The sequence below is a fragment of the Morus notabilis genome, unplaced genomic scaffold (assembly GCF_000414095.1).
Source record: "Morus notabilis unplaced genomic scaffold, ASM41409v2 Scaffold241, whole genome shotgun sequence".
NCBI lineage: Eukaryota > Viridiplantae > Streptophyta > Magnoliopsida > Rosales > Moraceae > Morus > Morus notabilis.
In genome coordinates, this window is record NW_010358037.1 from 106154 (window position 1) to 119359 (window position 13206).

General features: G+C 35.7%; 2 protein-coding genes across 3 annotated transcripts; both read left to right on the forward strand.

Annotated features, from left to right (window-relative positions):
* The first annotated feature begins 298 nt into the window (after window positions 1-298).
* Window positions 299-1755, forward strand: LOC21403831 (UPF0301 protein CHU_1773). Its single transcript, XM_010091269.2, has 2 exons — window positions 299-548; window positions 699-1755. Exons 1-2 carry the CDS (start codon window positions 404-406, stop codon window positions 1460-1462), a joined length of 909 nt encoding a protein of 302 aa, XP_010089571.1. The 5' UTR covers window positions 299-403; the 3' UTR covers window positions 1463-1755.
* A 4771-nt stretch (window positions 1756-6526) lies between these two features.
* Window positions 6527-10973, forward strand: LOC21403832. Of its 2 annotated transcripts, XR_002901564.1 has the most exons (5): window positions 6527-6782; window positions 7644-7885; window positions 7999-8650; window positions 8811-10707; window positions 10836-10973. XR_002901564.1 is itself a non-coding variant. In XM_024161117.1 (4 exons), the coding sequence occupies exons 2-4, from the start codon at window positions 7646-7648 to the stop codon at window positions 10622-10624; spliced, it is 2706 nt and encodes a 901-aa protein (XP_024016885.1). In that variant the 5' UTR covers window positions 6527-6782; window positions 7644-7645; the 3' UTR covers window positions 10625-10973. The 2 variants fall into 2 exon arrangements, 1 of the variants encoding a protein (XP_024016885.1); XM_024161117.1 differs by having other exon boundaries at window positions 8811-10973.
* Window positions 10974-13206: the final 2233 nt, after the last annotated feature.

Here is a 13206-nt window from a genome sequence, read left to right on the forward strand (position 1 = left end):
CAGAAGCCAATGGTAGAATGACATGTGTACCAACATGAACACTTTGACCTTTTTGCTTTGTCGCCGTACAAATAACTGGCCATGAGCGTGACAAGTCATCCACAAGAGTTTGATTGATCCAACACCCACAAATGAGTGCCCAGTCCAAGTTGATGTGCTCGGCCCTACGCACTGCCACGCGTAAAGTCATATCCACTGGCTCATACTTTTTGTCGTTTATGGCTTAAAGCAAGTGACCGTCCAAAAACGACACATATAGACGGGATGGGGTTGAACAACCCCTTGTGGTGCACATTTAGCCACACTACAACTATATATATATATTTATTCAGTCCCTTTACCACTTTATCCACTAGCGAAACTTTTATTCTTTATCTGCGAAAAAAAAAAAAAAAAAACCAACATGGAAGCTTGTTTATTCACCGCCAATTCCTTCACAACAACTACCGAATTTTCTCCTTCAATTAGACCCAGAATTCTCAGCTACTCCAAGAGAAATTCTCCTCGGTTTCATCACAGAAAAGTTGCAACTCCATCCTCCATAACGTGTAAGTTCTTAAGCTTTCCAAAAAAAAAAAAAAAAAAAGGAAAAAAATCTCCTTTATGATTTACATTTCAAGCTTTAGATGTTGTTCTCCTTGGAAAAAAAAAAAAAAAGCAAAAGCTTTTTAACATGCTGATGAGTTTGCAAATTATAGGTTGTTTGCCGGAGTCATATTCACCGTCTGATGATGACAAGAAGCCCTTGATTGATTCCGATTGGAGGTCATTCAGAGCAAAACTGGTCGCAGGAGAACAAGTATTTAGATCGCAAGAAGAGCCTTCCTCCTCAACCGTTGACCTTGACACCGTGGTGGATCATCCTCCGTCTATCAGCATCGGTGACAAGTGGGCCCACACTATCCACGAGCCCGAAAAGGGGTGCCTACTCATTGCAACTGAAAAGCTCGATGGGGTCCACATCTTCGAGCGGACGGTCATTCTTCTCTTGTCTACTGGGCCTTTGGGCCCATCGGGCATCATTCTAAACCGGCCTTCACTGATGTCTATTAAGGAAACGGGATCCACAGCTTTGGACATCGCTGGCACGTTCTCCGACAGGCCCTTGTTCTTTGGTGGGCCGTTGGAAGAGGGCCTGTTCTTGGTGAGCCCAAAAGGAGATGACGATGGCGTGAGGAAAAGTGAGGTGTTTGAAGAAATAATGAAGGGACTGTATTATGGGACAAAGGAGAGTGTAGGATGTGCTGCCGAAATGGTGAAAAGGAATATGATTGGGCTTGGGGACATAAGGTTCTTTGATGGGTATTGTGGGTGGGAGAGAGACCAATTGAAGGATGAGATAAGGGCTGGTTATTGGACCGTCGCAGCTTGTAGCCCAAGTGTTATTGGGCTTGGTAGTGTCGGAAATGTTGGGCTGTGGGAGGAAGTCCTCGGGCTCATGGGCCCTAGGAAGGTGTGGTGAGGATTGCTATAAAATTACCAAATTAGGTCCATTACCACTTATCAAGTCTAGTTATTCACGTGCGTATTCTTACGTGTAAATTATCTATTTTGTAGTAGTATATTCAAATACCAACTCTCTAAGAGTGGCATTTTTTTTTTTCTAATTTACCCGTGAGAACTTGACTGTTAACAGATGCCAATCGTGTAATCACTAGTTACTTTCTAGTCAAATGTATATTGTACATATGCAAATTTTTTTTTTCTTAGAATTGTTTTCAAAACGGGTTTTAAGCTATAAAGTGTTAAAATTTCGGTGGACTAAGGCCCCCTTCATTTTACCGATTTGAGTTTAAAATTCGAGTTTTGTTACAGTCACATCTAATTTTTTTACTATAATAAAAAACTCTCACATGAAATCACACTCAACTCGAATTAACGAGTTAAACAGACCCTAAGTGAACTTTTTCTCCTTGGCTTCACCCCATTTCAATATGTTGATAAATATCAATTATTATGATAATTTGGAGTAGGAAACATTCACAATTTCACAGAGCATTGTTTTAATTAGATTATCGTAGGGTTCATACAGATCAATAATAAAAATAATAGATAATCAGGTAAATTATACTTGGTCATGACATATCTTTCATGCCACTTGTGTCAATTTGTATCCAACACAACGGAAGTGTATAAATTCTAATGAAGAAAAAAGTTATTAACAAATCCAATTTTAATGTTTTTGAGTTGAAAACTTGAATAATTGTAGGTATGTGCAACCAACTGTAATTGTTGGTTAATAAGAAATATTGATTAATGAATATCATATTGTTATGTGAACTATAGACTCCAATTTCAACAACCCCATCTCTGTAGTTTTATATTCCTCATTTTATGTATTTGGACCGGCACATATGAAGACAATCTTGGAATATACATATGAGGTTTTTTTTTTTTTTTTTTTTAATTTGTAAATTACTCTTGACCTCAAAAATTGACTACGGCATCTCAGATACCAAATCACACAAGGAAAAAAAGAAGAAGAAGAAAAAGGACAGCAAACGGAAAGGTCAAAGTAAATGTTTCATAACCCTCAAGATAAGAGTTTTCTGTTCCATATCTTCTGTATAATCCTCCTTGATGGCTCTTTTTCCTCGCATTGGACTCATAGAAACATCTTTTAAGATGATTCTTGTAATGGAAGTGAAAATATGGGATGTGACTATTTAATAGTGTTCGGGCATTAATTCTAGTCCTAACTCTTTATTTATCAACTTACATGACCGCAAGTTGTTACACTTTTAATGTAGATAATAAGTAAGAGAATAAATTGAAACATTCCATAGAGATACCAAAAACTTTCTTTCACACTTAGAATTATATAAAAATGACTGTCTATCTCAATGAGTGATGCAATCTCTTGTTATTAATTGTGTCAAATTTTTAAACACATGTAGATAAAAAAATGACAGTTCACATAAAATGTTAGTTGGTATAATAATATTAGAACTAGAGTTGGCGTCTTAACGGCCATGATTATTCTAATTTTTAATATTTTTAGCTTGAGAGTTGAAAAAAGGGTAATTACTAAGTAGCACTTTAATTTGGTGGTTGTTATGAAATTCTTTTTCCTTACCATTTTGGTGTAAAGCTCTAGCTATTATTGACGCTACAGGAACCGGCCGACCATCATGTGTCAATATGAAATCTTTTAGAGTTTGTTTATTTTTTACATTTAAATTTATAATTTAAATTTTGTTACGGTATTTTTTTTTTAAATTTAAAATTTAAATATTAAAATTAAAAATTATTGATGTAAGCGTATGAAACAAACGTGCTTATAATTTCTTTACTCTCAACTGTTTGGCTAGATGAGATACAATAATTGGGATAAGATTCCGACATGTTATGCCTTTGGAAGGGACTGCTAATTATGTCAGTCCCAAGTATTCACATGTCATACCTACCAAACAGTAATAATGAGAGCACCATTGAGCTGTCAATTTTTTAATTTATTTCTGTTTTGGTAAATTTGAAATTTAGAGCAGTTATTGTTGCCATTATAAGGCAAATCAATGAACTTTTCACAGCGGTAAAAAGCATAAGAGAGGGGAAAAAAAGCTTGGTAAATCTCCGAACAAAAAATAACCAAATTCATGTATATTATTAATTCACTATTATAGTTTTGTCTGATTGTTTTTGGATACAAAAATTATGATATCAACATTAAAATTTTGATTACTCATAATGCCCATCAACCTTGATTTTGAAATAACAACTATTATTAATCTGAAAATGATAGAAATAAATGCTGCCGATTATGCGTAAATAACTTGTACCACCTTGATTTTAATAATTTAAGAATGATAGGTTGATAGTTATTAGCAATAAAGAAACAGGAATATCATGTCCAATGAATGATGCGACACTGACCCATTTTCCATAAAGATGTAGCTACCAAGACGCATCATTTTATTGTTCATGTTTATGTTTAGTAGGGCTGTTCATAAACCCGAATAACCCGTAAACCCAACCCAAGCCGAAAAAAGTAACCCGCAACATTATTTTTAAATTTGCAGCTCATTAAACCTCTGGCCCGAAGTATTTGGGGCGGATTGCGGGTTGGGTCCATAACAATCCGCAATCCCCAATCCAACCCGCACAACATACCCCCAAGCTTTTGGCCCAAGCCGAACTGCCTAAGTTCTACCCTAGGCTCACTAACATTAGGGTTCACAATCTCATTCTCGGTCTCCCCTCTCGTAAACCCCTTCTTCTTGCCTCTTCCTTTTCAGTTTTCCCTCTTCTTCCCCTCCCGTGAACCCCCTCATAACTCTCTCCTCATTGCTCAGTCCTCTCGGCCGCCGTCTTGCCCACTTACTCCGGTGCTCTCTCGCCGGACTGATAAGGATGGTTACTATTTCTATTTAATGATGAAGTTTGAATATTATATTGAACTTTAAGTCTTTGATTTTTTGAATGTTGAAACCAACCGCCCAACCCACCCCGCACCGCCCCAACCCAACCCGAACAACGTTAGGTTGTGAAATTTTTCTACATCGTTGGGGCCAAATATGTGCAACCCGCACCCTTTGGGGCGGGGAAAAAAAAGTCTTACTCCGCACCAACCCAACCCATGAACAACCCTAATGTTTAGGGAGAAGAAAAGAATTTGACAATTTAGGTCCTGTTTATTTCGCTAATTTGAGTTTAGAATTCGAGTTTTGCTACAGTAAAAAGTTCTCACAAACAATTACATCTAATTTTTTTGCTACAGTAAAAAACTCTCACATAAAATCACATCTCAAATCAAATCAACGAACTAAACGGGCCCGAAATACTCATTGTAATGTGGTCTGGTTTGATCAGAACTTATCTTTTCATGAACACTAAAAACTTCCAAAGTAAGATAGTAGCTAGGAAACCTTACTCATTGACGCCTACCAACCTTAACTAATTGGCTATTAATATCTTTATCTAGAATTCATAGATTTGTTTAAGTTTTTATGCACAAAGATGTGCAAATCATCCAATTACTTGTTATAAATGCCTCTGACAGAAAAATTAAAAACACAATAGAGGGCCTTCTAGGCCATTGAATGACTATTTCAATATTAAATTCTAAAATGATATTATGGGAGCGTGCAAGTTATTATTTATGTCATTTTAAATAATTAAGAGTTAAAATGAGTTTTTATTTTTTTATTAATTAAATAATAATTATTTATTTTTAAATAAAGTGACATAAATAGATATTTTTTCACCGCCTTAAGTGATATTTTTGAATTTTTTTATCTAACACAAATAGTTTGAATTGCATTACTGTATAACATTCTCAACGACCCGTATAAAGCTCCCATATATTTTTTTTAAAATTTTCTAATACGTTAAACGTATTGATAGATTAAATTTTTTTATGGTTAAATTTATATATTTCTTAATTTTTACGTAATTTTATATAACTCTCACCAATAAAAAAAACTTAACTTAACGTCCTAAAAAAATACTTAACGTCCTAAAAAAATCTATCTTTTTTTAATGTCAGGAAGTTTCTGTCCTTTTTTTCCTTTTCACTTCCGATAGATATTTTAATTGAGTAATTGACTAGTGGCCATTATAGAAAAGGCGGAAGTGGAACAAAGGGAAACAACCAATACAAGAGGGACAAAGCATATAAAAAACCAATAATCCAACCAATCTCAATTTCTCATAATTACACATAAACCTCGAATGAAATCCGATCCCCATCCTTTTTTCTTATCTCTTTTGTTTTTTTTATTTATTATTTTTTAAATCTACTCTTACTTTTCTATTTCGTTTTCTCGTCATATCCGGAAAGTGTTTTAATTGGAGGAAAACTCCACACCACGCGCCTTAACAGCAAGTGGGAACAACCTCATCTCAAATCTAAGAACACAGTACACAGGTCATGTTACATTGATATCTTCGTACACCAAAGTACTTTTTATTAGTGGGAGAATAATTTTCAATCACTGGATGCGCGCGTGGGATACACAGTTCCCTAAGAAAACAATCTATCTAATTCAAGAGGGGTCAGCTACTTTCGGAAAATGTTAGGTTGTTGCCTCAGTAAACCCAGGTGTCTACAATTTCTAAAGTACTTTTCCCAATATAAATATGTGTACCCAAAAAGCATGGAAGATGGAGAGAATCTAGAAAATGTGGGGGAAAATAAAAATAAAATAAAATAAAGTATAGAATTCATTAAAAAGGTTAAATAAAAAATACCCATATCTTTCTTTCTTTTCACATCCTCAAAAACCCAATAAAATCCCATAAAAAAAACCCAATTAAAAAAAAAAAAGAAAATTTCATTGAAAACCAAAGCCATAAGGGAAGCAAGGTATATAGAATAATATCAGACCACAAGTTGACAAATTTGAAGTCATTGTTCTTGAAGAAGTCATGTGTAGCTTTTGCATAGGGAAGATCATCTATCTGGGATGTGGGATCTCTCTATTTTCTCCTCAGATTCTGGCCCAGCAGATCTGAATTTTCTTCTGTATTATTATTATTATTATTATTATTATTATTATTATTTTTACTTTTAAAAAATTTTATTGTTTTTTTTATTGTTTTTTTTATTTTTGGTTGTTCTAGGGATGATCTAAGCTTTCTTTAATGGCAGTGCTGCAGAGATATCATCCACTTTGTTTCTTGAACTCTGTGAGGTGGTTATCTTTGTGTTTTGGTTAATGGGGTTCTTTGGTTCTGTTCACTTACTGTTCTCTACCGAGTTTGGAGCTTATTAGGTTTCTTCTTCTCGGTGAAATTTATGAGAGAGTTCTGATAAAGATTCTAGAAGAGGATACACGTATGAGGTAATTTTTGTCAATTCCTTTTTTGGCTTTCAAATGGGATTTCGTGGTTTTGGTGATTGATTATGTGATTCTCTCTCTATCTAACTTTACAGTTGGTTCTTATATTTTTTGTTTTTCCTTATGAGAAATTGTTAATTAGCCCTTTTGTGTTTATGGATCGTGTAGTTTTAATTTCAGTCTTTGATGGGTATTCTGGAATGTAAAAAAAAAAAAAAAAAAAAAAGAAAGAAAGAAGGATAACTGTTTCTAGATTGGTTTTGGATGAGTCTACATATGTTTCTGATGTACCTTTCTTAGGGAATTTTTAGATTTTCTGATGTTTTTTTTCTTCAATTTATGGCTAGTCCTCTTTCTTATGTGCTTTACTGTTCTATTCTGCGATTAGATTTAAGTTAAAACCTTTGGAACCAAAACGGAGATTAGATTTTTGTTTGCTCCATTTTTTTTTTTTTCTCTTTTTTCTTCATATATTGAAATGCAGCTATTGCTTCTTCTGCATATACCAGTACTATATACATTTAATTTTGTATGACATAGTGTAATATCCCATTTAGAGCTAAATTAGTAGTTTTGAGCTGCATTTAGCTCGAGTACTAAATTTGGCTCAGTGTTCTAATATTGACCACAGACTTCAGTGAAGTATATTTTCGATAGTTTAACTGGGATACAGATGGGATTATTGGTCTAATGATTTTCTGAATATGCATGTTGCTTGCAATCTTGACAAATACGCCTCACTGTTCTAACAAAACTTGCTGAAATGGGTCTGCAATATTGCTTTTTCGATGAATTAGTAGGCAGGCCATTACATTTTCCATATTTTCTAACTCATGTTACTTGTGTTTCTTGGGTTAAATTCAGAAATGGGAACTGAAGTACAGTCTAAGATGTATCTACCAGGATATTATTCCATGAACGACATAAGTAATAGCGCTGGCTATAATGGCTGGTCTTTACATCGCGAAAGCAACTCGCTGAAGAATGGGCAGCATTATGGCATCTACTTGTCAAAGCCGGTAATGGACGGAGTGGATTATGATGTGTATGACAAGGAAAAGTTGAGGCAAACCATAATGAAGCATGAATCCATTTTTAGACATCAGGTATGAGTTTAATTCTTTTTCTGGTCTAGGAATGGTTCTTTCTACTATATTGTAACATTCTTGCATCAAACACAAAGATCTTGTAAAGCTCTTGATATGGTTTTGTCATACAGGTTCATGAACTCCATCGTCTTTACAAAATACAGAGGGAGTTGATGAATGAAATCAAGTGGAAAGAAGAACAAGTAAACCATTTGATGCCAGTAGGGACGTCGCAAACAAGTCTATTTTCATCTGACTTTCCATCTAAAGATGATAAAAGAAGTTGGTTCTTCTCTAGCTTTCCCTTGGTTAGTTCCAATTATGGTAGGCCCTCTTCATCAAGTGCTGACATTGGCCAATGTCCTCAAAGTTTCATGAAAGAGAAGACCACACAGACGAGATGCAATCTCACAGAAAATGAATCTTTGGTTCTTAAGTGCAAGAAGCCTCACAGAATATTGTTTGATCTTGAACTTCCCGCCAATGAGTACATGAATGACGAAACCGAAGCACAAGGAGAATTTGCAGTTTCGAAAACAGAAAGTTATATATTTAACAAAAGTAACGAAGTTACTCAAGATGGAGAAAAAAAATTATCAAATCACTCTTATACAGGGAAAACTTATACCTTGGCTGATCTGAATGAACCTGTAGGCATTGAGGAAGTGTCAGCATCAGCTTCTGTCGATAATCTAGGCAACGAGATCAGCAGAGGGATCAGCACCGTTCACTTAAAGACTGAGAAGAATGAAAAAGAATGTTCATCTTATACTTTTGAAGCTGGTAATGATCTCTATTTTTTTATTTTCTTGCTTTATTTTCATCTGGATCCCATTGGATTTGGAGATCTTGTTTTTTGGGTTGTCCAAGTTGTCCTAGTGAGACAGTTTACGGGGCTTCCATTTAAACTAATATGTACTAATTTATTTGCCTTTTCTTTCAGGTCAAATCAGAAGCAAGAGTTCTTTCAGTGGGACATTCCATCTTGAAGGTTTTCGGAAGCAATGTAACTTGTCAAAAGTTGAATCTAGCAAAGCCAGTGAGTTTGCTACATGTCTTCCTTCTGATCAGAATACTAGAGGGAAACAGGTTAAAAGGAGAATCTTTGGTGTAGAAGGTCTTGAAGGAAATGATGATTTATCTGCATTTGCTTCCAAAGCAATTAATGTTGTCAATTCTGAAACATCCTCCGTCACATCCTGGACAAAGCCTCAAGACGGTGCTAGTGGATACTTGTGGAGCCTGGCCTGCACAAACTACACAAAGTCTGTGAGCGATGTGGCGAATCCAAACAAATATCCACGCGATGCAATTTGCAAAGAAAATGGTGTTTCTGTTGATAAACCAAGGAAGCCGGAGATGCAACAAGGAGGATTGCCTTGGCTTAGAACAATTCCACTAGTTAATGGCAAATATTTGAAAGATGAAAGTGAAGGATCTCGTCAGACCAAAATAGATTCCACACAAAATTGTTTATCATTGTTCCTTAACCAAACTGACATAAGGAAGGGACCCTCACAAAGTCCTATTCAGGACTCTTCATCAACGACGCAGGGCCATGATGCTGAGCACAGGAGAGTTGAGACTAGTGAATGCTCGAGCGTCAAAAGAATTCTTGGTTTTCCCATCTTTGAATTCCCTTCAACACCTGGTTCTGTTGCTTCTGTCCTCAGTAACGATAGCCTTCTTAAGACCAGGTTGGCCAAAAGTGATTTGCCTAGTGAACCTCTGTCACTGAAATCTGGAGAGAAGTTCAAATTCCAAGACCCGAGAAAGGGATTGGTGAATGACAGCTCTTATGTCAGACATCAGATAGACTTGAATGAATGTGTAATTGAAGAAGAGGCTCAACCAACACCCCCATCTCCGGTTGCGAAACCTACAACTGGGATAGATTTGGAGGCTCCAGTTGTAGTTGAAACAGATTTGGAGGAAGAATCTCTTGAAAGCAATCTCAAGAAACCTTTGGATTCATTAGGATGTGAACCCGGTTTGACTTATGAAAGCCTTGACAAGATCGCAGCTGAGGCTTTAGTTGCCATCTCAGCTTTCCATGTGCATAATCTGCAAGATAATGCCGCACTTGATCTTCAAGAAAATGAGACCCAACACCAATCAGACTCTTCTCCAAGTGCCTTCCTTCACTGGTTTGCAGACATTATCTCATCATATCATGAATTCTCCGAGAACGAGGCAGGAATGGCTAAAATCGGCATCTGTCATGAAGATTCCAGTTCTGATGGCATTGATGACTTTGAGTACATGATCCTAAACTTACCAGAGATAACAGTAGAAGAGTACTGTTACAAGCCTCCGGAACCTGATGACCTAAAAGAAGAAGAAACACCGGTGCCGAGAAGGCCCAGGAGAGGTCAGGCGAGGAGAGGGAGGCAGAGGAAAGACTTCCAGAGAGATGTGCTTCCTGGATTAGTATCCTTGTCTAGAAATGAAGTGACTGAGGATCTCCAGACCATTGAAGGGATGGTTAAAGCAATTGGAGGGACTTGGCAGTCAAGTTTGGCACAGAGAAATGGAGGTAAGGGCGGTGGTGGAAGGGGAAGGAGGCGAACGACATGTTCCGCCCTGCCCCCTCCTCCTGCTCCTCCGCCTCCTCCAGCACCTGCAGTTTCCTGGCAGCAGCCTAATTCCAAGGAACTGGGACTCGACGAAACGAGCCTTACAGGGTGGGGGAAGAGGACAAGGCGGCCTCCGAGGCAGAGATGTCCAATTAGTAATTCTCTTCTCCCTCTAAAATGAGTGGAGAGAGAATGAAATGTATGTCTTTGGTGGCCAGAAGGAGCTATTGGGTCTTATTTTTACTAGACAAGGAGTTCTTCAATGTAAATTTATACTCCTAATTCGAGTTCCTTTAATTTTCTCCTTTTTTTTTTTTTATTGGATGAAGTACTCTGAGTGAACTTGTATTGTATGATTCTTCATCCTAAATAAGTTGTATTGTTCATTGCAGAAGAGTTTGTTTAGCTGAGAGTGCAACATAATTGGAACTTCTTGTGGAGAGCTAGGAAACCCCACTCCAGGATCTTTTCAAAACTGTTGTAGATTTTTTTAATATTTTGAGATTCATGCTTGATAGGATTTCCATGCATCAATTAATCACGGTATTTAAATCTGAAGTCTCCTTAAATTGTCTTTTATCAAACACACCTACCAATTCATAATTGAAGTTGCTTGTTATGGCCACTACTGGCCTAACTTTTGGATGACTTTGCACCAAATTAGTGTCTTTTCATTTCTGTTATCTCTCCTTTGTCTTATCAATAATCTCTATCAAATTTAGTTAGTTAGAAATGTTGTGGATTATAAATATTTGACATGTCCTTTTTTGCTAATTCATTATCTCTCGAATAGGAGAAAGGGATGATGATATTCTTATAAAGAGAAATGTTAGTATTATTTTTTCTGTCACTCACTTTGTCATTTTATGCATTCACTGTTTGATATGTGGACTTTATTATCATATTTTCTGTTTAAATAATAATATATCGTATTAGTGAAGTCGACGTGTCAAGTAAATATAGAGTTACAGAAAGAGTGATCCTAATATTTCTCTCTTATAGAAAGAGAAAATGAATGTTAGCACTTTTGCCCTAAACTTTTGTATTTAAGCACCATAATTCCCAAAGATTTTTGTGCAGCAGTTAATGCCCTCTAAAATTCTTGTAATTTCACATTTTGATCCCTGAAAATTTATTTTTGATAGGTTAGTCTCTAGCAACAGTGGCTCGCAGCTTCGACAATGGCCGTACACAGACAACATCAGTAGGGTGTCGCAGAAAAGAGAGGTAGAGAAAAGAAAATGGGAGGAGAGAGAGGATTATTTTTTTGGTACGAGCTGATATTATTTCTAAAGAAAAAGAAGACAAATATCCTTAAAAGTAAATGAATCAGGATTTTTACATTTTACTCTTGATTAGTAACCTTTTTAGTCATTTTCTTAAGTTTTTAAAGAGACGTGCTGGTAAGTTGGCCAATCTTAGTGTGATAAATAAGAATAAGATGTGATGGTCCTCATGTCTTAGTTCTTTTGATTTTTTAGTATATAGGGGTGCTTTGGGCTTACCTTTTTATAGATTTTTTTGAATGAATTTTTGTTTTGTATTTTTTTCTTTCTTTAATAATATTTTTCATTAAAAAAATAACTATAAACAAAAGAGTATTAATTAAGAATGAGGTAAAAATTTAAATGCACTTTTACACCATATTCATATACTTTTAAAGATAAATTCTTCATTTTTTTCTTCTCTTTCTTTTTTTTTTAATTTTTATTTTAAGTGGACTTGATTAAAGAGCCGCTTCAATCTTAGAGGTGTCAATTGGGCCGGGCTGTCGCCTAGCCCGCTACAGTAGTCAATGTTGGTTCCCGAATCGAATTCGGGAGCGGAAGCGTGGCGGGGAGGCGGATCGTGTATAACAAAAATTTTCATAAAACTCTTGAGATACTCTATAGATTATATTAATTTATGCACGAATAAATTAATCGCATTAATTTATATATCAAGAACTCAATCCGGAAAAATACCTAGAAGCCGACTCGGATGATAACTTGAGTTCTTTGTCCACGAACAGTCCTTGCTCCAATCTTTGTGTTTAGAATACTAAAGTCTTCCACGTCAATTCCTTGATTCCACGTAGACGTGTGTGTGGGCACACGTGAGACAAAACAGGTTTCTTAAAACACTCGAATTTCCACAAACACCAACGCATGCACGATGTGGAATTTTTGGAGAAAAATATTTGCTCTCTTTTTTTCCCTATGAATTTCGGCCACCAAACAATTTTAGGGCAGAAAAAATGTTTCAAAAATTGTGTCCACAATTTTCTATCATTATCATATTTAAAGAGTATAAGTCAAACTTCAAAACAGACTCAAATCCCTATCTCCAATTTTAAATTTGGAACAAAAAATCCCTTCCCCTTATCTCCAAGGTGGCCGGCCATATCACTAGGGTTTTTCCCTGTGTGTGGCGCCAATAGCAGATAGGGAAGGAAGATATTTTATCTTTTATCCAGTAGTCCAATTTTAATTCAGATTCAAATTCAAATTTAAGTCAAACTTAAATTAATTTGAATTCTAAATTGAACAACTTATCAAATAAGTTTAAATGGATAAATCTAGATATGTTCAAATTCAAATTTAAATAATCTCATTATTTAAATAATAATTAATTCTCAATTAATTATTTTTCGAGTATTTAATTTTAGAATTCCGTAATTCCAAAATTCCCATTTTGCCCTTTGTGTCTGGTAGAATTACAAGGACGACGCGGGGACATATGGACCTATAATCCCGAGCTCCAATAAAATTAATAATTAATTAA

Coding starts and splice junctions, on each gene's coding strand:
- LOC21403832 (XM_024161117.1), top strand. CDS start 7,646: ATGGGAACTGAAGTACAGTCTAAGATGTATCTACCAGGATATTATTCC. Junction 7,886..7,998: donor AATCCATTTTTAGACATCAG/GTATGAGTTTAA, acceptor TTTGTCATACAG/GTTCATGAACTCCATCGTCT. Junction 8,651..8,810: donor ATCTTATACTTTTGAAGCTG/GTAATGATCTCT, acceptor CTTTTCTTTCAG/GTCAAATCAGAAGCAAGAGT.
- LOC21403831 (XM_010091269.2), top strand. CDS start 404: ATGGAAGCTTGTTTATTCACCGCCAATTCCTTCACAACAACTACCGAA. Junction 549..698: donor AACTCCATCCTCCATAACGT/GTAAGTTCTTAA, acceptor TGCAAATTATAG/GTTGTTTGCCGGAGTCATAT.